The sequence below is a fragment of the Leuresthes tenuis genome, unplaced genomic scaffold (genome assembly GCF_036924035.1).
Source record: "Leuresthes tenuis unplaced genomic scaffold, fLeuTen1.0.hap1 SCAF_23, whole genome shotgun sequence".
Taxonomy (NCBI): Eukaryota; Metazoa; Chordata; class Actinopteri; order Atheriniformes; family Atherinopsidae; genus Leuresthes; species Leuresthes tenuis.
In genome coordinates this window covers 3,474,869-3,499,039 of record NW_027325377.1, presented here as the reverse complement: position 1 = coordinate 3,499,039, position 24,171 = coordinate 3,474,869, and the positions used below count along the sequence as shown (strand labels likewise).

General features: G+C 43.6%; 1 protein-coding gene across 2 annotated transcripts in view; it reads right to left on the bottom strand.

Moving 5' to 3' along the window:
* The window catches only part of LOC140283100 (leucine-rich repeat-containing G-protein coupled receptor 5-like), a 60,851-nt gene extending 39,160 nt beyond the window's left edge, over window positions 1-21,691 (bottom strand). For both annotated transcript variants that reach the window (XM_072377753.1, XM_072377754.1), the window contains exons 1-4: window positions 21,106-21,691; window positions 9,541-9,612; window positions 2,283-2,354; window positions 1,930-2,001 (exon numbers count right to left, since the gene is read on the bottom strand). In XM_072377753.1, the coding sequence (XP_072233854.1) occupies window positions 1,930-2,001; window positions 2,283-2,354; window positions 9,541-9,612; window positions 21,106-21,425 (536 nt within the window). In that variant the 5' untranslated portion in view covers window positions 21,426-21,691. The remainder of the gene's footprint in view (window positions 1-1,929; window positions 2,002-2,282; window positions 2,355-9,540; window positions 9,613-21,105) is intronic.
* Between the last annotated feature and the right edge of the window lie 2,480 nt (window positions 21,692-24,171).

The following is a 24,171-nucleotide window of genomic DNA, read 5'->3' as shown; positions in this document are numbered from 1 at the left end:
CTACTTATTCAGGTCTGTCTTGAATTCAGGCAGAAACCTTACAGCTCTTCTTCAGGTCATGAAACAAAAACATGCATGTGGAGATCCGTGATTCTGTCTGACCACACTAACAAATGCTCCTCTGTTCAGACTCAGAAAGATGAGAAGGATGGGACTTCACATAATCGTCCATCAGATAAATGAGAGAAAGACCTAAAGAAAGACTCTGATATCTTCATTCTTAAACTCTTATCTACACACACAGGTACAGTTTCAGAATAATTACGGTGTCATGAGGCTCAGAGAACACACTGTCTCCACTACATACATTAATACATGCCTACTGGTGTGTGTGTGATGAGATTCCTTTCCACCAAAGAGTAACTAAAGGATGAGTGTGTGTGATAAGTGAGGACTTTACTTCCTTATGGGGACCAAAAAAAAAAGTAAATATCCCCAAAGTGTAAATAATGTTACGTTTGAGGTTTTTTTTCATGCATACAGCTGCATGACCAAACATCATGGTTAATAATCAGGTCCTCGCCAGGTTTTCAAATGAGGTTTGCAGCATTGGTTTCTGCACAGCTCTCTTAAGGTCCCACCACAGCATCTCAGTCAGGCTGAGGTCTGGACTCTGACTGGACCATTGCAACACCTTGATTCTTTTCTTTTTCACACATTCTGCTGTAGATCTGCTGCTGTGTTTGGGATCTTTGTCCTGTTGATGAGCCAGTTTCAGCCCAGCTTTAGCTGGGGGACAGATGGCCTCACATCTGACTCTAGAATACTTTGGTATCCAGAGGAGTTCATGGTGGACTCAATGACTGCAAGGTGCCCAGGTCCTGTGGCTGCAGAACCAGCCCAGATCATCAGCCCTCCACCACCGTGCTTGACAGCTGGTATGAGGTGTTTGTGCTGATATGCTGTGTTTGGTTTCCTCCAAACGTGCTGCTGTGCATTAGGACCAAACATCTCCACTTTGCTCTGGTCTGTCCAAAGGACATTGTTCCAGAAGTCTTGAGCTTTGTTCAGATGCAGCTTTGCAAACCTAAGCTGTGCTGCCATGTTCTTTTTAGAGAGAAGAGGCTTTCTCCTGCAGCCCTTCCAAACAAGCCATCCTTGTTCAGTCTTTTTCTAACTGTGCTGCCATGACCTTTAACCTTTAGCATGCTAACTGAGGCCTGTAGAGTCTGAGATGTAGCTCTGGGCTTTTTCACCTTGGGGTGACCTTTAACCTTTAACATGCTAACTGAGGCCTGTAGAGTCTGAGATGTAGCTCTTGGTGGCTTTTTCACCTTGGGGTGACCTTTAACCTTTAACATAATAACTGAGGCCTGTAGAGTCTGAGATGTAGCTCTTGGCGGCTTTTTCACCTTGGGGTGACCTTTAACCTTTAACATGCTAACTGAGGCCTGTAGAGTCTGAGATGTAGCTCTGGGCTTCTTCACCTTGGGGTGACCTTTAACCTTTAACCTGCTAACTGAGGCCTGTAGAGTCTGAGATGTAGCTCTGGGCTTCTTCACCTTGGGGTGAACTTGCTGGGACGTCCACTCCTGGGAAGATTGACAGCTGTCCTGAATGTTTTCCACTTGTGAATAATCTTTCTCTCTGTAGAATGATGGACTCCAGATAGTCTGGAAATGGCCTTATAACCCTTCCCAGACTGATGGGCAGCAGCAGCTGCTTCTCTGAGATCATTGCTGATGTCTTTCCTCCTTGGCATCGTGTTAAACTGACAGAACTCCTGCTTTTATAGAGCTGCTCACACTGACTGAGGATCAGTTAATCAGGTTGGAGGTTGGCTTTAACACCAGATGAGAACCAGCTGATTTCCTGTTAAAGGACTGTATAAAATCCCCACACATACTAAATACTTTTCCTCAAATATAAAACATACCATGCTCTGTATATATATGGAGAATTAAAAGATGAAAACTAATTGTGTCTCACAGTGACTGCAGGTTGTGCAGGTTTTTGAAGGCCTCAGCAGGAACAGATCTCAGCTGGTTGTTCTGAAGCATCCTGTAAGAAAACGCAACAATTAAACCGATAAAAGTGCAAAATAATACAAACACTGGAGTTAAATGTTCATACTCATACAACTTATGTCTATAAAATAAACACAAAGCCACAGTAAACAGCCAGTCAGTCTAACTTCTGCTTGTATTTGTTTTGCTGTTGTAGTTTTAATATAAAGTAATATAAAAGGTTTAAAAATACCCCTTTAAAATAAATCCTTACATGGTCTATGCTCTAAGTTTGTTTTACTAGTGTAGACTGTAGTGTGACATAGGAGGCCTTACAGCACTTTGAGGTTGTAGAGGCCGGTGAACGCTCCTCTGGGGATGAAGGTTAGATCGTTTCCTGCCAAACGCCTGAAACACAGAAAGAGAGACAGGAAGTGATAAACAACCAGGAAGAGATTCTGGTGGTGACTATCTCAAAATCAAGAAATCGAGCACGAACAATAAGACATGCAAAGAAGATATGTGCAGATATCTGCTCTTCCCAGCATGAATGATTTATGTAAATTCAATTCTTGTCATTCATTTGACTGACTGTTAGCGTTGAATGTTAATAGATTGCATTTTAGCCGAAGTATCTAGTTGCACCAGCAGGTGGGGTCTGTTTGCTGCTGAATCAGGGTGGAGTTCCAGGTGTGTTTACCTGAGATGGTCAATTAAAAAGTGAGCAAAAAGTGAGCCTGTAGTTCAAAAGAGAGAAAAGATATCTATCTGTAAACAAGCCATGAAGCAGAATGCATTGTTAGCTTGTGTTGCTAATCACGTCTAGCTTGGTCAGTGAGCTAATCCAAATGGTTTTGCAACTTGTCACTGGAATATAACTGGAAGAGGTCACTCTCTGCTCAGAGTTCAGGCTTCCAAGGCAAATCTAAATCAGCTAAATACAGGCTGAGAGATGAATGTCTGACAGCAGGGAGCAGAAGCAGCAGCTAAAGCTGCTAACAAGCAGTTAGCAGCTTTAGCTCTGATCTCATGCCCACAACAGTATTCCAACTTAAGTGGCATTTTAGCAGCGGCAGGTAATAACGAAAGATTTCCTGCAATGAGGTTACTGTGAAAGAATCTGTATCAGTCCCAGCTGAGCAGCTGTTTTAGCTGCAAACGTCATTAGCTACTCTGAACAAGTCAAGACATCATCAATCAGGTATGACTGTGACTTAATATGAAACCAGAAACACATTTTAAAGAGACTTATTACACAACGATGCGAGTTTATTTACTGTGGAAAGCTGCAGCTTGTTTGCTCTGTTTAATACCCTGTTAATTCAGTCTAATTCAGCTGATAATATTTATAAAACGCCACTTTGTTAAACGGCTAGCAAAGAAAACCAACAGATCGACTTGACAAAGACTTCCTGTTACTGCCAGATCTTTCAGGAAGTGGTCACCAGAGACTGCTGTGATGTCACAGACTGGGAATGTTCTGCTGGAGGAAGAAGAAATGAACATTGACCAGCACCATCAGCACCATCAGCACCATCACTGACTGCATTAACTTCTGTAGGGACACCAGTGAGGACTGTAAGGTGCCGTCCTAATAATAAACCATCAAAGACCTCCTGAACTGGAAAAAGATGGCGTTCCAGAATGGGGATGGAGAAAGGCGGAGGAGTGTACAACAGGAGCTTAAAAAGACACTACATCGGCATCCTGAGCCCAGCTACACCTCCACCTCTGTGGGAGCTTCCACCGCCAGGCATCCTGAGCCCAGCTACACCTCCACCTCTGTGGCAGCTTCCACCACCAGCCATCCTGAGCCCAGCTACACCTCCACCTCCACCTCTGTGGGAGCTTCCACCGCCAGGCATCCTGAGCCCAGCTACACCTCCACCTCTGTGGCAGCTTCCACCGCCAGGCATCCTGAGCCCAGCTACACCTCCACCTCTGCTGGAGCTTCCACCACCAGGCATCCTGAGCCCAGCTACACCTCCACCTCTGTGGCAGCTTCCACCACCAGGCATCCTGAGCCCAGCTACACCTCCACCTCTGTGGGAGCTTCCACCACCAGGCATCCTGAGCCCAGCTACACCTCCACCTCTGTGGGAGCTTCCACCACCAGCCATCCTGAGCCCAGCTACACCTCCACCTCCACCTCTGTGGGAGCTTCCACCGCCAGGCATCCTGAGCCCAGCTACACCTCCACCTCTGCTGGAGCTTCCACCACCAGGCATCCTGAGCCCAGCTACACCTCCACCTCTGTGGCAGCTTCCACCACCAGGCATCCTGAGCCCAGCTACACCTCCACCACTGTGGCAGCTTCCACCACCAGGCATCCTGAGCCCAGCTACACCTCCACCTCTGCTGGAGCTTCCACCACCAGGCATCCTGAGCCCAGCTACACCTCCACCTCTGTGGCAGCTTCCACCACCAGGCATCCTGAGCCCAGCTACACCTCCACCACTGTGGCAGCTTCCACCACCAGGCATCCTGAGCCCAGCTACACCTCCACCTCTGTGGGAGCTTCCACCACCAGGCATCCTGAGCCCAGCTACACCTCCACCTCTGTGGGAGCTTCCACCACCAGGTATCCTGAGCCCAGCTACACCTCCACCTCTGTGGGAGCTTCCAAAACCAGCCATCCTGAGCCCAGCTACACCTCCACCTCTGTGGGAGCTTCCACCGCCAGGTATCCTGAGCCCAGCTACACCTCCACCTCTGCGGGAGCTTCCAAAACCAGGTATCCTGAGCCCAGCTACACCTCCACCTCTGTGGCAGCTTCCACCACCAGGTATCCTGAGCCCAGCTACACCTCCACCTCTGTGGCAGCTTCCACCACCAGGTATCCTGAGCCCAGCTACACCTCCACCTCTGCGGGAGCTTCCAAAACCAGGTATCCTGAGCCCAGCTACACCTCCACCTCTGTGGCAGCTTCCAAAACCAGGTATCCTGAGCCCAGCTACACCTCCACCTCTGCTGGAGCTTCCACCGCCAGGTATCCTGAGCCCAGCTACACCTCCACCTCAGTGGGAGCTTCCAAAACCAGGTATCCTGAGCCCAGCTACACCTCCACCTCAGTGGGAGCTTCCAAAACCAGGTATCCTGAGCCCAGCTACACCTCCACCTCTGCAGCAACTCCCACCACTAGCGCTCCTCTGTCCAGCTGCACCCCCACCCCCATGATTGATAGCAACATCACTCCTGTCATCATCCCTCCGCTACAACCTCTGTGAGGAGGAGGTTGGAGCTGTATAGTCAGGAGACTTCAGCTAGGGAGGGCTGCAGGCCCAGATGGAGTCTGTCCAAGGCTTCTGAGGGACTGTGCTGGTCAACTAGTGTTCCTCTTCAGAGGCTCTTTAATATGAGCCTTCAGATGGAAAAAGTCCCAGTTCTGTGGAAAACTTCTTGTCTCATACCGGTGCCCAAATTAGGGCAACCGGTGGAGCTGAATGACTACAGACCGGTGGCTTTGGCATCTCATATCATGAATACCTTGGAGAGACTCCTTGTTCGTCACATGAGATTGCAGATTTCTGAGGATCTTGACCCCCTCCAGTTTGCCTACCAGAAACATGAGTGGAAGACGTGATTCTGTACATGCTGCATCGGGCATATGCTTATCTGGATGTGCCTGGTTCATATGTGAGAATCATGTTCTTTGACTCCTTCAGTGCCTTCAACACCATACAGCCTCCCATACAGAAAGACAAGCTTCTTGGTATGGGTGTGGCCCCCTCCCTGACATCATGGATTACAGACTATGTGACTGCCAGACCCCAGTATGTCAGGATGGGAAGATGTGTTTCTGAAACACTAGAATGCAGTACTGGGGCTCCACAGGGTACTGTTTTGGCTCCTTTTCTTTTCACCCTGTACACATCGGACTTCAGAGTCCTGCCACATACAGAAGTATTCTGATGATACAGCTGTTGTGGCATGTGTGCGGTGGACAGGAAAAGGAGTACAGGGACCTTGTGGAGTCCTTTAATGGCTGGACCAAAAAGAGCTTTTTGCTCCCGAACACTACCAAAACCAAAGAGCTGGTGGTGGACTTCAGGAGATCTGAAACTCCATACCAGTCAGTCTGCATTGATGGAGGGGAGGTAGAGACTGTTCAGACCTGCATATACCTGGGGGTGGTGCTGGATAATAAACTGGAGTGGTCTGCCAACTGCTGTTATCTTCTGGGGAAGTTGCACTACAGACAAAAACTGTAGGCGCCTGGACAAACTGGTTTAAAAGGCCAGTTCTGTTGTAGGCAGAAGGCTAGACCCTCTCAGTGCTGTGGTGGAGCAACGGATGAGGAGGAAATTATATCCTGTTTTGGAGAATAATAGACATCCTCTCCACAGCATCCTGGCAGGTCAGAGGAGCAGCTGCAGTAAGAGGCTGCAGGACTGAGAGCTTCAGGAGGTCCTTTGTCCCCACAGGCATAAAGCTTTTTAACAGTGATGCTGACATGTTCTTCTCACATTTATTTATTTATTTATTCATTTATTATTGTTGTTGTCTAATCATTGTAAATATCTAAAACTTTTTGAACTACTTGACTAATTAGAATTTTGCCCACTGGGAGTCAGATCAAGCATTTTTCTATTCTACATCACATTAAATCTCCGGCCCCCGATCATGCACAACAGCGGGCGTCAGGGGTCAACAGCAGAGGCCTCCAGCAGAACCCGACTCAGGAGAACTGTTGAAAAACTTTAAATGTACATCCTTAATTCCCAGTTCAGCTCTGAATGAGGATCTTTACGGTTCCTCACCCAATAAATCCTCCTGCTGACCTTCAGAGGCTTTGAAAAATGTCCCACAAACGTCCCAAACTTTCCTCAACTTCACCATTTTTGTCAGCAGCTCTGAAACACATCATCATTAAACATCTGTCAGCTGCTGTGCAATCCAAAATTACTCCTTTAGATGCTTCAAGTCATCATATTTACTCTGACTTTAACTTTTGCCGAGTGTTTATTTGTGATATCAGTTAGACGCCATGTTGTTTTGCCCAGTGAAAACCTTCAAACTATCAGGAAAAATATTTATAGGTCAACTCAGAGACTAAAGTTGATCCTCCAGGAATTATCTTATCAATGTCCTTCCAGTTCCAGTGTTTGTTTAACTTCTGTTATTTGCAGCATTTCTCGATTTGAAGCTTTCGCTCTTGCATGTGCTTTGTCCTAACAGGCCACCGTACTCAGCACCCCTCTAACACGTTTTCTTCACTGCATTTGAGAGCGACCACGGAGGTGATGTTGAGGTCAAACTGCTCCGTTTTACCTGCATTTTCCAGCCTTTCTTGGCTGCACTCAGACCTGTGTTTTGATGCCTGTGTTTCCCAGTGTGCAGGACACAAAAACACTGATCCATCACGAATCCTCCAGGTCTGTTTGCTTTTCAGAGGCCACACAAAGTTCAGCCACTCTGCATGTCTGCGGTGTCCTATCGCCGTAGTGACGCTTCTCACGCCATGGCGACAAATATCACACACGCGCAGACACACAGCTGGCAGAGGAGCAGAACAGCAGTCAGAGTCATGTTCAGGTCTCGCTGAGGTCAGCCCGTCTCTCCTCCAGCTGCCGCCTTTTAATTCACTCCACTTTAGCTTTGGGAAAATGTTCGTACACGACACGAAGCTCCTGGGAGGTGAGGAGAGATGGGATTACATATCGTATCCTCACAGATATTCAAACTCGTCGCCTGCTCAGACAGTCACACTTCAGACTTCATGCATCTTTGTCTGGGAGTCACGAACCAGAGTTCAGAGGGATCAAAAAGGCTTGAATTATAACATTACATTTGTATTTAAAGTTACAAATGAGGAGGTCTACTCATCCCTGATTATCTCAGCTCAAACACACTCTGAACCGACTGACCTTCAAAAAACAACCGATCGTTTATCTTCTTCATTCTGCTGGGAGCTTTTTGCATGAATTCTGCAGCTGAATAAGACTACTGGGCATCAACAGTACTCTGCTTTATACTGATTAGACACCAACTATGTAGAGATACAAACTGGGAAACTAAATGAATAAAAACTGTTGATAAAGACACAAAATAACCTGAAACAGAGATAACAAAGATGTTGAAAAAAGATACACAACACTGACAAAAATACATAAAGTGAGCACAGGAAAAGAGGCACCAAATAAACCACAAAGAGAGGAAAAAATAGCACAAAGAAACATGAAGTGGCCACAAACAGACAAATAGAAAACACGAATAAAACACAAAAGCAGCTAAATGATTTCACAATAAACAAAGTGACCGAAATTAGACAAAAAACTGATATTAAAAAAACTCAAACCACCAAACATGATGACTAAAAGGAGGAAAAAATGGAATACAAGCTACAAAGTGACGTAGAAACATCAAAATCCCTGAAAAAAGAACATGATACAAAAGTAAATGAATAAATAACTATTGTACAATGACCCCAAGTAAGTTAGAAGAGGCTAAACATGACCAAAATTAATTCAATATGTAAAATCTCAACAAAGAGACTTTAAAAATAACCAGAAAGAGACAATTCCTGAATACAGAGGCACAAATTGAAAAAAAAAATTACTCAAAAGAGGCTAAATGTGACCAACCGCACGAAACAAAGCACCCATAAAATGATTGACTATATATATAATATAATGAGATAGAAGCCTGACTTAAAAAACATCACAATATTCAGTAAAAAATAACTTTAGTGACTAAAAAGGCACAAAAATGAATACGAAGACGAACAAAACAACCCCAGAACACAAATTCAGCCACAAAAATCGGTAAAACTATTTTTAAAAAGACAAAAAAGTGACAAAGGTCAATTAAACTGTTTCAAATGGATAGAAATTTACTAAAATGAGACACTTAGAGATTCAACAAAGGCTTAATTTAATTAAAGGTGGACCCAAAACAACCATAATGAGATGGAAAGGTACCAGAATGAGCCAGAAAAAAGGGACAAAAGTATCTTAGAGATGGAAATTTATGAAAACAAGACACTAAATCTGCACAAAAACAACACAAATTCATCTAAAAAGAAAAAGACCAAATGACGAGGCTGAGACAAAGCAACCTCAGAGAGATGAAAACTTACCAAAATGAGAAAAAAAGAAGCTAAATTTACAAAAAAGATGCTGCCGCAGCACATGTGAATGAATAAAAAGAGTTCAACTCAACAAATGGGACAAAAACTGAATAAAAATAGGAACTCAGCTTAGAGACACAAATTCATCTGCAAAGATATCTATAGCAAATAGAAAGTGACCAAAATGACACAATAATGACATCAAGAGGGCCAAATTTCACCTAAAGTGACCACAGAGATGAGGAAAGTGACCTTAAAGAGACAAAAACATATTTCACACACCTAAATTCATCAAAAATAGAAACACAATGTCGAAATGGGACAAAAACTGAAAAACGAGACAAAAAAAACTACATCATAGTGGAAAAAATGTAGTTTTAAGTTAGACTGTTTGTCCTGGAAATCAACACAAGTCCATTTAAAGCCATTTACGGTGTCGGAGACTCATTTTGTGAGAACAGAGCAACTTTTTTGGAAGGAAATGAAGGTAAGTTGGTGTTCACCGAGTGTGTGTGTGTGACTCACAGCTCCTCCAGGAAGGGAAGGTTGGACAGAGCTCCGCTCGACATCACAGTCAGATTATTCATACTGAGATCACTGCAGAAAAACAGAGAAAACAGATCGGTCACGTCTCTGCACCTTTTCACCCTCTGGGTCAGAGGTTAAACACACATCTGGAGTTCAAACAGCACAAATAAAATAAAAACACGCACAGAGTTTAACATTTAGAACAAATAAAGCAGCATTTAAGGTTAAAATGAGAAGAAGTTGTTCCAAAAAGCTACACGTGAACACAGATATTCATCAGAAGCAAAAACAGGCAGTCGTGAATTATTAAAGAGCCACAAAAATCGGATATTTTCAGACACATTTAACACACATCGCATGTAAAAACATTTCATCTCACAACTGAGACCTCTGACAGGTCTGAACTTCTATCTTTGTGAGGACCCTCATACTGACCCTGACCTACAGTCTGAAACAGCTTCCCAAAAATACACACACACACACACACACACACAAGTTCACGCCTCCTTCAAAGAGCCGCGGATCGGACCGGGTCAACACACACCTGAGTGACAAACAAGAAGGGAAGTTACTGGAAACAGTGAAAGGTTTCCCTCCTCCTGGATAAAAACAGGCTCCAGATTCTCAACATTTTCGACTCGGAAAAGTGTTTTTAAAACTATGTTCAACCAAGTTATATGTTAAAAGGCACTAAAATCTATGATGAAAAACTAAGAAGAGATCAAAAAGGTTAAAGCAAAGGTCGAGCAAAGATTAAATTAGTTTAAAGAGATTCAATTACATCCCAAAAAAGAGCACAAATTCATCTAAACAAACAAAACTAAGACAATTTAGAGAGAAGATGCCCTAAAAAAAGGAAAAAATAATATTTACCAGGGAAAACAAGTTCAAAAATAGACCAAAAAATAATCAGGGACTCACAGAATTACTGCACCAATTACTAGATTAAAGAGACACCTATCAACCAGAGAGGAGGAAAAGTGCCTCTTAGATGGTATCAAAAGGCAAATCTAATAAGAAGAGGCAAAAAACAGACCGCAAAAAGTCAGAAAGTGGCCAAAAAATCTAAAGAAATGTTGAAAATGACTACATAATAAATATAAAATGACAACAAAAAGACCCAAAATGAGACAATAGTGTAGCTCAGAGGTGAGGGGCCTTTGACTTGTTTCATACTTACTGTTCCAAGTTATTAGTTAAACTGTAAAAACAGGAAAAACATGGATTCACTCGTGTTTTGTGGGAAGCTTTCAAGTCAAAACAAGCTGACATCAGTGTTTGGCTCGCAGAGAGGGGAACATGGTTTGTAAGCAGCCATGACGCTCTTCCTCCTTCTTTTCTTTCCTTATCTTGACCCGTCTTTTTTCTGCCCCGTGTGTGATAATATCGGCAGGTAGCGTCTTTCCACTCAGGAGAGCTCGGGCCTGAAAGGAGACGGAGACAGACTGTCTCTGTCTCGAACACACACAGCCGAGGGTGTGTCGGCAGGTTGAATACGGCGGTTGTTAAGGAACTTTCTCAACACTCCATAAAGCCTGTTAATGTGTGCGAGCGCCGCTTTACAACCCCGTGCACAGGTAGCCCAGTCGCACACACACACAGAGAGGTTTGTTTGGACTCGTTTTAGCAGAATGTTCTTTACTCCGAGCAGACTAACAGAGTTACGGCTGATTGGCTTTTACTGCTGCTCACAACAACACACTGTGCATGAAAGCAGATTTCATTCATTCATTAGCCAGCGCTCATAAATATATGGTTATAGACTGTGTGTGTGAGTGTGTTTCCAGACACTGAGCTGTTCACTGGCCAGACCGAGGCCTCTGTGATGTAAATGTGCTCACATACTGCATATCAACATAAACATTTGCCATAAAAAGCCACTTTTACACAAATGAGTGCTTGTGTTTCTTAATTTATACTAAGAATAAGTGAGCTGGACATTTGGTAGAGGAGGCTCTCCTTTGACAGGCACTTTATTAAAGATTTGTGGCTCTTAAAAGAAATCCTGGAACACATACAGAGAGGTTCTTCTGAGCACAGGCTTGTTTTTTTGGATAAAACATTAACAGGAGTTTACTTTTTACTCTTTTCTCTGAGATAACTAAACACCTGCAGCTTCATAGGATCACCTGCAAGACAAGAAGCGATTGTTCACAAACTTTCAGGCGTATTCAGGAAATATTTGCTAAAACACTGCAGCGAATACAAAGACTGCATGACTGCATGTAACTGTATGACTATGTAACTGACTGTATGTAACAGACTGTATGTAACAGTCTGTATGTAACTGTATGACTATGTAACAGACTGTATGTAACAGTCTGTATGTAACAGTCTGTATGTAACTGACTGTATGTAACAGACTGTATGTAACAGACTGTATGTAACAGACTGTATGTAACAGACTGTATGTAACTGACTGTATGTAACAGACTGTATGTAACAGACTGTATGTAACAGACTGTATGTAACAGACTGTATGTAACAGACTGTATGTAACAGACTGTATGTAACAGACTGTATGTAACAGACTGTATGTAACAGTCTGTATGTAACAGACTGTATGTAACAGACTGTATGACTGTATGTAACAGACTGTATGACTGTATGTAACTGACTGTATGACTGTATGTAACTGACTGTATGACTGTATGTAACTGTGTGAAACAGACTGTATGTAACAGGCTGTATGTAACAGACTGTATGTAACAGACTGTATGTAACTGCATGACTATGTAACAGTCTGTATGTAACTGACTGTATGACTGTATGTAACAGACTGTATGTAACAGACTGTATGTAACAGACTGTATGTAACAGACTGTATGTAACAGACTGTATGACTGTATGTAACTGACTGTATGACTGTATGTAACTGACTGTATGACTGTATGTAACTGTGTGAAACAGACTGTATGTAACAGGCTGTATGTAACAGACTGTATGTAACAGACTGTATGTAACTGCATGACTATGTAACAGTCTGTATGTAACTGTGTGAAACAGACCGTATGACTGCATGTAACAGACTGTATGTAACTGTGTGAAACAGACTGTTACATACAGTCAGTTACATACAGTCAGTTACATACAGTCAGTTACATACAGTCAGTTACATACAGTCAGTTACATACAGTCAGTTACATACAGTCTGTTACATACAGTCTGTTACATACAGTCTGTTACATACAGTCTGTTACATACAGTCTGTTACATACAGTCTGTTACATACAGTCTGTTACATACAGTCTGTTACATATAGTCTGTTACATATAGTCTGTTACATATAGTCTGTTACATATAGTCTGTTACATATAGTCTGTTACATATAGTCTGTTACATATAGTCTGTTACATATAGTCTGTTACATATAGTCTGTTACATACAGTCTGTTACATACAGTCTGTTACATACAGACTGTTACATACAGACTGTTACATAGTCATACAGTTACATACAGTCTGTTACATACAGTCTGTTACATAGTCATACAGTTACATACAGTCTGTTACATACAGTCTGTTACATACAGTCTGTTACATACAGTCTGTTACATACAGTCTGTTACATACAGTCTGTTACATACAGTCTGTTACATACAGACTGTTACATACAGTCTGTTACATACAGTCTGTTACATACAGTCTGTTACATACAGTCTGTTACATACAGTCTGTTACATACAGTCTGTTACATATAGTCTGTTACATATAGTCTGTTACATATAGTCTGTTACATATAGTCTGTTACATATAGTCTGTTACATATAGTCTGTTACATATAGTCTGTTACATATAGTCTGTTACATACAGTCTGTTACATACAGACTGTTACATACAGACTGTTACATAGTCATACAGTTACATACAGTCTGTTACATACAGTCTGTTACATACAGTCTGTTACATACAGTCTGTTACATACAGTCTGTTACATACAGACTGTTACATACAGACTGTTACATACAGACTGTTACATACAGACTGTTACATACAGACTGTTACATAGTCATACAGTTACATACAGTCTGTTACATACAGTCTGTTACATACAGTCTGTTACATACAGACTGTTACATACAGACTGTTACATACAGACTGTTACATACAGACTGTTACATACAGTCTGTTACATACAGTCTGTTACATACAGTCTGTTACATACAGTCTGTTACATACAGTCTGTTACATACAGTCTGTTACATACAGACTGTTACATACAGACTGTTACATACAGACTGTTACATACAGACTGTTACATAGTCATACAGTTACATACAGACTGTTACATACAGTCTGTTACATACAGTCTGTTACATACAGTCTGTTACATACAGTCTGTTACATACAGTCTGTTACATACAGTCTGTATGAAACTGCATGAAACAGACTGTATGTAACTGCATGTATGTAACTGTATGAAACAGACTTGATGTAACTGTATGAAACAAACTGTATGAAGCAGACTGTATGAAGCAGACTGTATGAAGCAGACTGTATGAAACCGTATGACAGACTGGTCACATGACCTTCCCAAAACAACAGCCTAATGATACGCTGTTATCTAACAATTTTAACCTTCAATTGTGACACCACTGTGCTTTTCATAAGTGGACAAAAGTTCACAACATATGTTTTCCAGTGAGAACAGTTTGAACACTTTACCAACTGTTTTCTTGTTTTTCCACTTTAGTTTTTGGCCCTGAAAGAGGCAACACGATGTCCTGGGAGTTGTGAGGATAAAACGAGCCGAGCAGCTGATACGGGTGACTGGGATTTTACCCTGATTATGAGCAAAGCTTCAGTTTGATTATTACACTTTGATTCAGAGGCATTTATTTGGTTTGTGGATCTTTTTGGATCTCACAGTTTGAGCTCTGAGTCCCGGTCCTTGATGTGTTTTCCAAGATAAAAAGCCCTGATGAAGGAGAACAGAAGGATGAAAGAAGAGGCGCATACATTAGCCGTGTTGTGTGTTTTTCTCTCTTGATATTGTGGCAGCTTTGTGCGAGTTGTCTTTTTTCCGTCTCCTCGGGCTCAAACTGATGGATATCAGGCGATTATTCAAATGTTGGGCGGGCGGCAGAAAGACAAACTCTGGAGAAAGAAAGAAAAGAGAGCTGTGTAGTTTAAAGGCGAACTGTGACAGCGAGGCCTCTCTGTTTTTGTGCTCTTTCGCTCATTCTCTCGGCCTTTCTTTTAGTCTTCAGGGGGCGGGTTGGTGGGGGCCCCCCGGCGCGGCTGAACATGGGGGGGGGGGTTATTCCCCGGTCTGCCCAATCAGCCGATGCCGTCTTCCTCCAGAAGACAAAGATACCACAAGACAATCCGCAGCTCTGTCAGATCTGTGCGTCTGCAGGAAAACCACAGAAGGAGCTCAAGATCTGATGAATTCTGTTGTCATGGTTACAGACCAGAAAACAACACATCTTAACCATCACAACTCAGGACGTCAAGATCTTATCTGCTGATGAGGATGCTAGTTTTAGCCCCATGTGGAGCTACAGGCACAAACCCACGGAGGTCGTTTCCACGGCTCTGTGGGTCGTGACCGATGACATCAGCAGCTCCGAAAAAGAACCAGAAGAAGAGTCGAGCATGGAGATATTAGGGGTTTGAGTCAGCTTTAAAAAGGTTTTATTTATTTTAAAAATGACTTATCGTAGCCAGGAACCTGAAGGAGAAAATATTTGGTGGAGCTCCAGTTCCGTGACGGTTACTAAACAAATCAGAAATGATTGGTTGAGTTTCGTTCTGTTCGACCAGGAAAAATAACCAAACTTGGGCTTCAAGGTGTCGTGTTTCTGCAGGGCAGCTTACCTTTATGGGCACATTGATTCCAGCTGTTTTCAGTCTTTCTTTAAAACAAATCAATCAAAGAAATATAACTTTATACATTTATTCTGACGTCTTGCATTATTACTTTGCTGAAAAGCACAAAAGAAACCTTTGAGTTTCTCGTGATGTTTGCTGTTTATGTAAAGATGGAGAAGAGCAAAACAGCCTGTTTAAGTTCAGGTGGTTACTTCTGTCTGGGGAAATAACAGAAAGTGTCACAGAGCGCATGAAATGATTCAAAGTCAAAGCATAATTACACCAGTTATAACCACTTCTCTCAGAAATAAACCAGAAATGATGCGATGTCCTGCTCATTTAGCTTCTTTCAGGTGTCCTCACAGCTGGAAAACCTGCAGAATCCAGTTAGACGTTGTTTCCATTCCCCTAAAACACTAAAAAGCTGTCAAAAACCACCTCATATTAGAAGTTTTTGTGAATGAGGATGTTTTTTTGTCATCATTTCTACCGAATCCATTCAACTTAACAGCAAAAAAAACACTGAACTGCGTTAAATTCTTCTGCATCTCGGTGAATTTGCAGTTGAGATTCAGCAGCCTGTTAAAATATGCAGGAAAATGTTTTTGGCTTTCTCAGATCTGAAGGTGAGACCAGCTCTCTGATCCACAGAGTCCAACACGGTTTCGTTTGTCTTCACAGTTGTGGAGCTGTAACTGATCGATGATGGTGTTTTTTCAGCTGGAAGCTTAAAAACGAGCCTCGAGCTTGAGGCCACTTCAGTATCCCCCTCTATTGTATCCCCGACCTCTCCCATAACCTCACAGGAAGACAGGTTTACCTGTCTGTGATGTCATGTTTGAACTACCCGTGTGAGGGCCTCTAAAAGCTTAGACAGCAGCAGTCCAAACACGCACTTCCAGGATGGACTTCCTGTCCTTGTGTGAGGTCAAACGCACCTGGAGCTTCCCCTGCAGTCGAATGATGGATGTTTAACGGCTTTAAAGTGGAAACTCAAAGAGGTAAATAAGTCAGGACTAAGTGTTCAGGACTCAGGAAGTCCAATATGGCTGCCAGAGGGGGCGTGGCCACAAAATCCTTCATATGCACATCAGCTCATTCATCACATTGAGGCTGAACACATTCCTGTGCAGCTGCTGTCAGTCAGAGGCAGAATAGAGACTTACAGACCCTTTCAGGCTTCAGGCAACGCTTCTTAGGCATGCAGCAAGTGTGCACACACACACACACTCACACAGAGAGGCGTTGACAGATGGCGGTATTCATCCTGACGAAGCCGGACAGACAGACAGACCGACAGAGGGAGACTGAAAAGTCGGTCGGTCTGACGTCAGCCAATTTCCTGAGAAGGTTGTAGAAAGTTCTCACAACGAGCCAAACAGACAACAGTTTGACTTCTGGTTGGGACAAAGGAGGAGGTCTGAATGCCTTTCAGCCTCTTTTTAATGTGGAGGCAAAACCAGGAAGAAAAAGAGCAAAGTTTCACCTTGCACAGGCGCTTTCTCCAGCTGCAGAACTGATGGGGAGGAGACTGAAACATGTTGCTGTGCTGTTAGGACCTTCCCTGAGTTTCCATTTGTGTCACGGTTATATTTACATGTGAACCATCAACAACCACAATAAGGAAATTAATTAATTAGAAAAATAAGGTTACATTTTCCTTTCATTCTTTGCAGAGAGCATGAACTCAACATATTTTCATGTTGAGTCTCATCAGCTTCATTTAATCTGTGAACAAACATCATTTCTACACCTCAGTCAGTGAACCTTTTCCCACTTTGTTTCCTTCTGCCAACACTTAAAGCCGTTCTGACTCTGAGGAAACCAGGTGATGCAGAGTTCCAGCTGTTATTTTGTCCCATTCCTCCTTAAACAGGTCTTAAGGTGTGCAGCAGTGCGGGGGGGTGGTTGTTTCTCTGCTGGGGACAGGTCAGGACTGCAGGCAGCCAGTCCAGCACCCGTACCTCTTCTTCCTCAGCCAGGCCTTTGGACTGTGGCAGAATGTGGTTTTCCACGGTCTGCTTGAACAATGCTGGGACGTCCCAGGAAAAGATGTGGCCTTGAAGGCAGCATATGTTGCTGTAAAATCTCAGTGAGCTTTTCTGCATTAATGCTGCCGTCACAGAAGTGGAAATGAGCTTTGCCCCCTGATCCAACCCCATACCATCACAGAGCCTGGCTGCAGGGACTGGTTGCTGACAGCAGGCTGGATGCTGCTTCTGCTCTTTGCTCCATTTCTTCCAACAAAGATGTGGAATACTGATGGGTCTGACCACAGCACACGTTTCCACCGTGTGACGGTCCATCCCAGACGCCTCCGAGCCCAGAGAAGTGGACGAGGTTAACATCAGGCTTCTTTCCTGCACAGTAAAGCTTGTGAATGGAACTCTGTATTGTAGTGCTTGACAAAGGTTTCCACAGTAATCCCTTGTCCATGTGCTTCTATCAGCTGCTGATGAATGACGGTTCTTGATGCAGCGTCTGAGGGGTCAGAGGTCACGGGGTCCAGCTCAGGCTTGCTCCCTCGTCCTTTACACTGAAACTCCTCCAGATTCCTTGAATGCTTTAATGATATTCTGCTCTGTAGAGGCAGAAATATGCAGATCCCTTCCAGTCTTTCTCTGAGGAACATTGTTTTTAACACATTTGTGGACAAACTGGAGCAGATTTACTCCTCAGAGACTCAGCCTGTCATGGCGGCTGCTTTAGGGCCAGATCAGGGTTAAAATCACCTGTTTGACATAACATCATCACTTCTCTTTTTCTCCTTCTATCCAAATAGGACGCAGATGCAAAAATGGATTTATATTAACAAATGATGTCACATGAGGGCTTATCAGGACAAAGAGGCCAGAGGCTGACATCCTGACACAAGAATGTAAACAGGCACCGATGCCTGCAGGTGTCCATCCGTCACCCTTTTACCTGAGCAGGATGGAAAGAATAGAGACATTTCGTCAGCGCTTGCTGTCCTCATCTAGGATAAAAGAGCTATTCTGACATCATTCTGGGAACCAGTTTTTCTTCATCAGTGAAAATAAAAGCACCGATCCTGGTTAGAATGAATGAAGCTCTGCTGCGAAGCTGCAGGACAAGCCTGTTCCCTTTCGGTTCTTTCTCTGCCAACTCGAAAACATCTGCAGAACAGCCAATTAATAATCCAATTTATTCTTAAAAACATGCATTCCTGCATCTGCTGGATAATTTGGCGCGTGATGAAGACAGATTTCAAACAATCAAACAGCGTCACACACAGAAACTCCTTGATGTTCGGTTGGATTCGATTCCTGATTGGAGCTTTATTAAAGACACAAAGAGCTTTTGATAGACTGTCGCTGCATGTGTGTCCATCTGCCAGCCGTGGACAAACCGTGAGGAACGCACACACTCCTGCTCTGAATAGAAGCGGGTTTCCTTTAATGAGAGTGAAATTTAAATCCTGGACAATGTGCTGCTTTTAGGCTGGAGCCAGAGGCAGGCAGGTTTTCCTTCCACACACACAGAAACACACACTACACAATGACGTAATGCTTCTGCCGGAGTTGAAGCATGTCTTGTATCAAAGCCGGTCACCTGCTGAGAGGTGAAAAGGGTTTGAATGAAATTTACCGTCTTGTTTTAACAGGAATAGAAGTCGAAACAGTGAAACTTCCCTGATACAGTTCTTAAAAGGGTCCCTGGAACCTCTTTCAGAACCCCTAAGATCTTAACAGGAGACACCTGACACCACAGAAACCATTTACAGCGCTTCAGGAAACCTTAACCCCAACACTTAATGACCACTTAAAGACTTAAAACGCATTTCAGAACCACTGACACTTCCTAATGGCACTGGGAAGATTTTCAGTTGCCGTCCTCTTCAATTTTCACAGGAAAACCTGTGAATCCTCCCAAATATAACCGTGGAACAGCTAAAATGTGACACCAAGCTGTCAGAAACAATCAAACCTAAGGAAAAAAACTGCATCACAAGCCTCTATAAACTCCCCTGCGTTCTCCTTGAAATGAACCAACTTTAAACAGCAACCAGTAAAGCTTTGGGGCCTCCAGGAACCTGTTCAAGCAGCCTTAGAAGTTCTGTGAATGTTTAAGAGGTTCTAGATGAATCCAAGGACTCGGAAATCTGTAGAGAACATATGCAATTACTGAAGCCTGAAAACATCCCCAGAATGCCACCTTTGGAGCCTTGTCATGTTCTCCAGGAGTTATTTAAAGTGCCTTGAACTTCCTGTAACCCGTGTGGTCCTCTGCAGCCATATCTGCAGAGCTTAGAGACCCGACCCATTCAGCTGAATGGAGCAGGGAAACATGGAAAACATTCAGGTCGGGGTGCCTTTAAGGACCAGGGTTGAGACCCTGAAACCCTGGAGCTTTTCTTCATCCAGAAGAACCACAGAGAGTCAATAAATGACAAAGAAACCTCTTAAAGAACAGCCTGGGATCCTCTTAAACGTATCCTGAGACCTGAATATCCTCTTCAATGATCCCAGGAACCTTTTACAGTCCATCCTCCTGCTCCTTGGTTGCAACACATTTCCCCCCCTTTGTTCTCCGATGTCATGCATTTAGCTCTCATAGCAGCATTTGGTTATCGCTGGCAAGGAAGATTTTAGGCTCCAAACCAAGTTCTTTAGCTCTTGAAAAGCTGAAATGTCCAACATGAACCACAGCGGCTCATAAGTATATATGAACTCTAATAAAGGAGGTAGAAGAACCACTGGAATTTCAAGCTTAAATAATCAGATTAGCTTCTCTGGAACCAACTCTATCAAATCCTTTTGAGATTCAGAAACTATTTGTGCTGAACTTTGGCAGAAAATCTTCTGCAGAGAATAAGATCCTGTAAAGTCCTGAAATAACGGAAACTTTCCAATGAACGGACTCTAAAGGCCAATTAAGAGGTTCTAGTTCTGCAAACACACAAAGAAACCCACCTGCCTGAATCCTTTCTGATGCATCCGACTTTCATCTTTACGTTTTTGCCCCTTAGCTTCCTCTCCAGTCGTGGGATATAACGCGACGGCCATTTAAAACACATCTCCGGCTGAGCCCTGCACACGCACAGCCGTACGGATCGTTGGGCACTTGCCGGCCCGGGAATGTGGCTTTAAATAATCCTTTTAGACCAACTTAACGTGGCCGAAGTGCGTGAACCACAGGGCTTTTACATTGATCATGCAAGTATGCCTGAACTTTCAAGAAGCTTTGGAATTTCAAACTTTTTACCCACAGCAAAGTCAGCCTCCTTAAAAAACTGCTGGTTGAGGAAATGTTTGTCTGGGGCCCGACTGGACAACCACTTGAGGTTCAAGAACTACTTGTAGCTACGTTTGAATTTATTCAAGAGGTTTTCTTAAACCTTTCTTTAAGAACCGAGAATTTCTCTTAAAAAATAACTGAACCTGGACACTTAAATGATCACTCAAGCGTTTGGGCTTCCCAGAACCCCTTAAATGAGCTTAAATGAGCGCACAGAGGAGCCTTTCAGCACCTTTTGTGTTTTCATGTCCGATTACTTGTAAACGATCCCTTCAGGCAGCCTAAACCGCCAAAAGTACGTGACATGCGCGAGAAATAAACAGATGCAGAGCTGACAGGTGCTCCGATTCTCACTACTACGTAACATCTGTGCACGCGCACGTATGCGCGCATGCAGACACAGAATATCTTAATTACTTTGCACAGACTGAGAGCAACAGGTTGGTGAAACTGAATAGAAGAGGCGCATGAGGCCTCGGTGTTGACTTACAGGTAGGATGTGAAGACGCTCAGGTTGCTCGGTACCTCCCGGAGCCCCAGGTCGGCGCAGTCCACCCGGTGCAGCAGCCCGTCCACCTCACACCGACAGCGGCTGGGGCAGGTGGTCCGCCCCGCTGCCCTGTCCCCGTCCCCGGAGCTCCCCGGCCGGGCGACCGCGGAGCTGTTCACCGCTGCTGCTGCTCTCTGCCACCCGGCGACGGAGCCCTCGCCTTCGGCCACGTAGTTCTGCATCTCTACCCCAGCCGCGGAGCTCCCGAATCCGGCCGAGAGGACTGCAAAGGCCGCCAAGAAAGCCACAAACCCCCGCATGTCCTGCACGGGTCCCCCTGGGAGGGTAAAAGTTTCAGGTCCAGCTGCAGCCCACTCAGAGATGGTGATAACTGGAAATGAAAGCTGCAGCCTCTGATCCTCACGCTGCGGTTCTGGACGCGGTTCAGCTGGACTGATCCGGACTGAAAGTGGAACCCTTGAGAGGTTCGGTAAAAGCGCAGGTTGTCTTAGCTCAAGTGTGCAGTCTGGTCGCCTTCCAGGCTGCACGCGTGGAGCTGCAGAGCGCGTGTGAAAGTGTGTGAGAGCGTCCCTCCGCTCGCACTGCACAGCGCGTGAAGCCCGTCCGCTTATATAGAGTGAGAGGCTCTGCGGTCAGATGGCAGGAGTCAGACAAACAGAAAAACTCCCAAATCAACGTGTTCACTGTGCTTTTTGCACCTCTGAGGCACACTTTAAAAAGTAAAGACGTTTTAAAACCAGCTAGTTGGTTTTTACAATTAATTTCTCAGTAAAAACGTCTCAAAAAGTCTCAGATTTGTTTGTTTTTTAACTTTTCTTTGAAATGAAAGCTGGAATGTGCAAATTTAATTAACAGTGAAACTAAAGTATCACTTGAACCGACGTCTGAGGAGATTAAAAACAACATTTTTTGAGGTTTTCTGCGCAAAAACGGAAGCAAAAATCAGATTTCAGTGCCAACATATTAAAGTCCTGCAGTCACCACTGAAGTATTGATTATTTCTAATGAATATGTAACCAAGTCAATCAGAACTTCTGATTTCATCTTATGAGAATAAATGAAAGTAAATAAAAAGTTGTTGTAAGTGATTTGGACACTTTTTGTGGATTTCTTCATCTTTTTTTTAATCTTCATGGTTTCTGTTTCCATCTGTTGTTGGTTTTAGTGATTTATAGAGTCATGAATTAGAAAATATATCATCAAAACATAAAATCATCTGGTTCTTATCAGCTCTGAAAACGAGGTCAAAACAACCTTGGCTGAACAACTCGTGACATATAACACTGAGTCGTTATTTATTGAACAAAACACAGAAGCAGAGGGTGAAAAACTAAGTGAACCCTCACTGCTTCCTGCAGGAACTAAGAGGGTCAGAAGCAGCCAGGAGCTGCTGATCAATGCTCTGATTAACTGATCATCAGTCAGTGTGAGCAGCTCCATAAAAGCAGGAGTTCTGTCAGTTTTCAGGTGTGTTTTAACACGATGCCAAGGAGGAAAGACACCAGCAATGATCTTAGAGAAGCAGCTGCTGCTGCCCATCAGTCTGGGAAGGGTTATAAGGCCATTTCCAGACTATCTGGAGTCCATCATTCTACAGAGAGAAAGATTATTCACAAGTGGAAAACATTCAGGACAGCTGTCAATCTTCCCAGGAGTGGACGTCCCAGCAAGTTCACCCCAAGGTGAAGAAGCCCAGAGCTACATCTCAGACTCTACAGGCCTCAGTCAGCATGCTAAAGGTTAAAGGTCACCCCAAGGTGAAAAAGCCCAGAGCTACATCTCAGACTCTACAGGCCTCAGTCAGCATGCTAAAGGTTAAAGGTCACCCCAAGGTGAAGAAGCCCAGAGCTACATCTCAGACTCTCCAGGCCTCAGTTAACATGTTAAAGGTTAAAGTTCACCCCAAGGTGAAGAAGCCCAGAGCTACATCTCAGACTCTACAGGCCTCAGTTAGCATGTTAAAGGTTAAAGGTCACCCCAAGGTGAAAAAGCCCAGAGCTACATCTCAGACTCTACAGGCCTCAGTCAGCATGCTAAAGGTTAAAGGTCACCCCAAGGTGAAAAAGCCCAGAGCTACATCTCAGACTCTACAGGCCTCAGTCAGCATGCTAAAGGTTAAAGGTCACCCCAAGGTGAAGAAGCCCAGAGCTACATCTCAGACTCTCCAGGCCTCAGTTAACATGTTAAAGGTTAAAGTTCACCCCAAGGTGAAGAAGCCCAGAGCTACATCTCAGACTCTCCAGGCCTCAGTTAGCATGTTAAAGGTTAAAGGTCACCCCAAGGTGAAGAAGCCCAGAGCTACATCTCAGACTCTACAGGCCTCAGTTAGCATGTTAAAGGTTAAAGGTCATACATCTCAGACTCTACAGGCCTCAGTTAGCATGTTAAAGGTTAAAGGTCACCCCAAGGTGAAGAAGCCCAGAGCTACATCTCAGACTCTACAGGCCTCAGTTAGCATGTTAAAGGTTAAAGGTCATACATCTCAGACTCTACAGGCCTCAGTTAGCATGTTAAAGGTCATGACAGCACAGTTAGAGAAAGACTGAACAAGGATGGCTTGTTTGGAAGGGCTGCAGGAGAAAGCCTCTTCTCTCTAAAAAGAACATGGCAGCACAGCTTAGGTTTGCAAAGACTTCCTTTCGTTCGATGAATCGTAAAAAAACTTTGTTTTTTAGCTGTTTCACATCTTTTTTTGCATTTCTGTTGTTTTCTTTCATCCATTTTGCACATTTTTAATCTGTTCTTTGCTATTTTTGTCTCTTTTTTTGGTCAGTTTGTGTAAATTTGTAGTTTTTTTTCACTGATATCGTCTCTTTGCTCTTGATCTTCAGCTATTTTCTTAATTCTTTTTTTAACTGAACTGCAGCTTTTGTATGATTTAGCATCTTTTTGATTATTTTGGGTCTGGCTGCAGTTGTTCTGTGTGTGTGTTTCTTTTTCAGTAGTTTTTAATTTCTTTGTGGTGATTTTGTGTCTCTTTGTTGCCATTTTCCTCCAGTTTGTGGGATTTTTTTCTTCTTGATTTCAGTTTTTTTCTTTGATTTA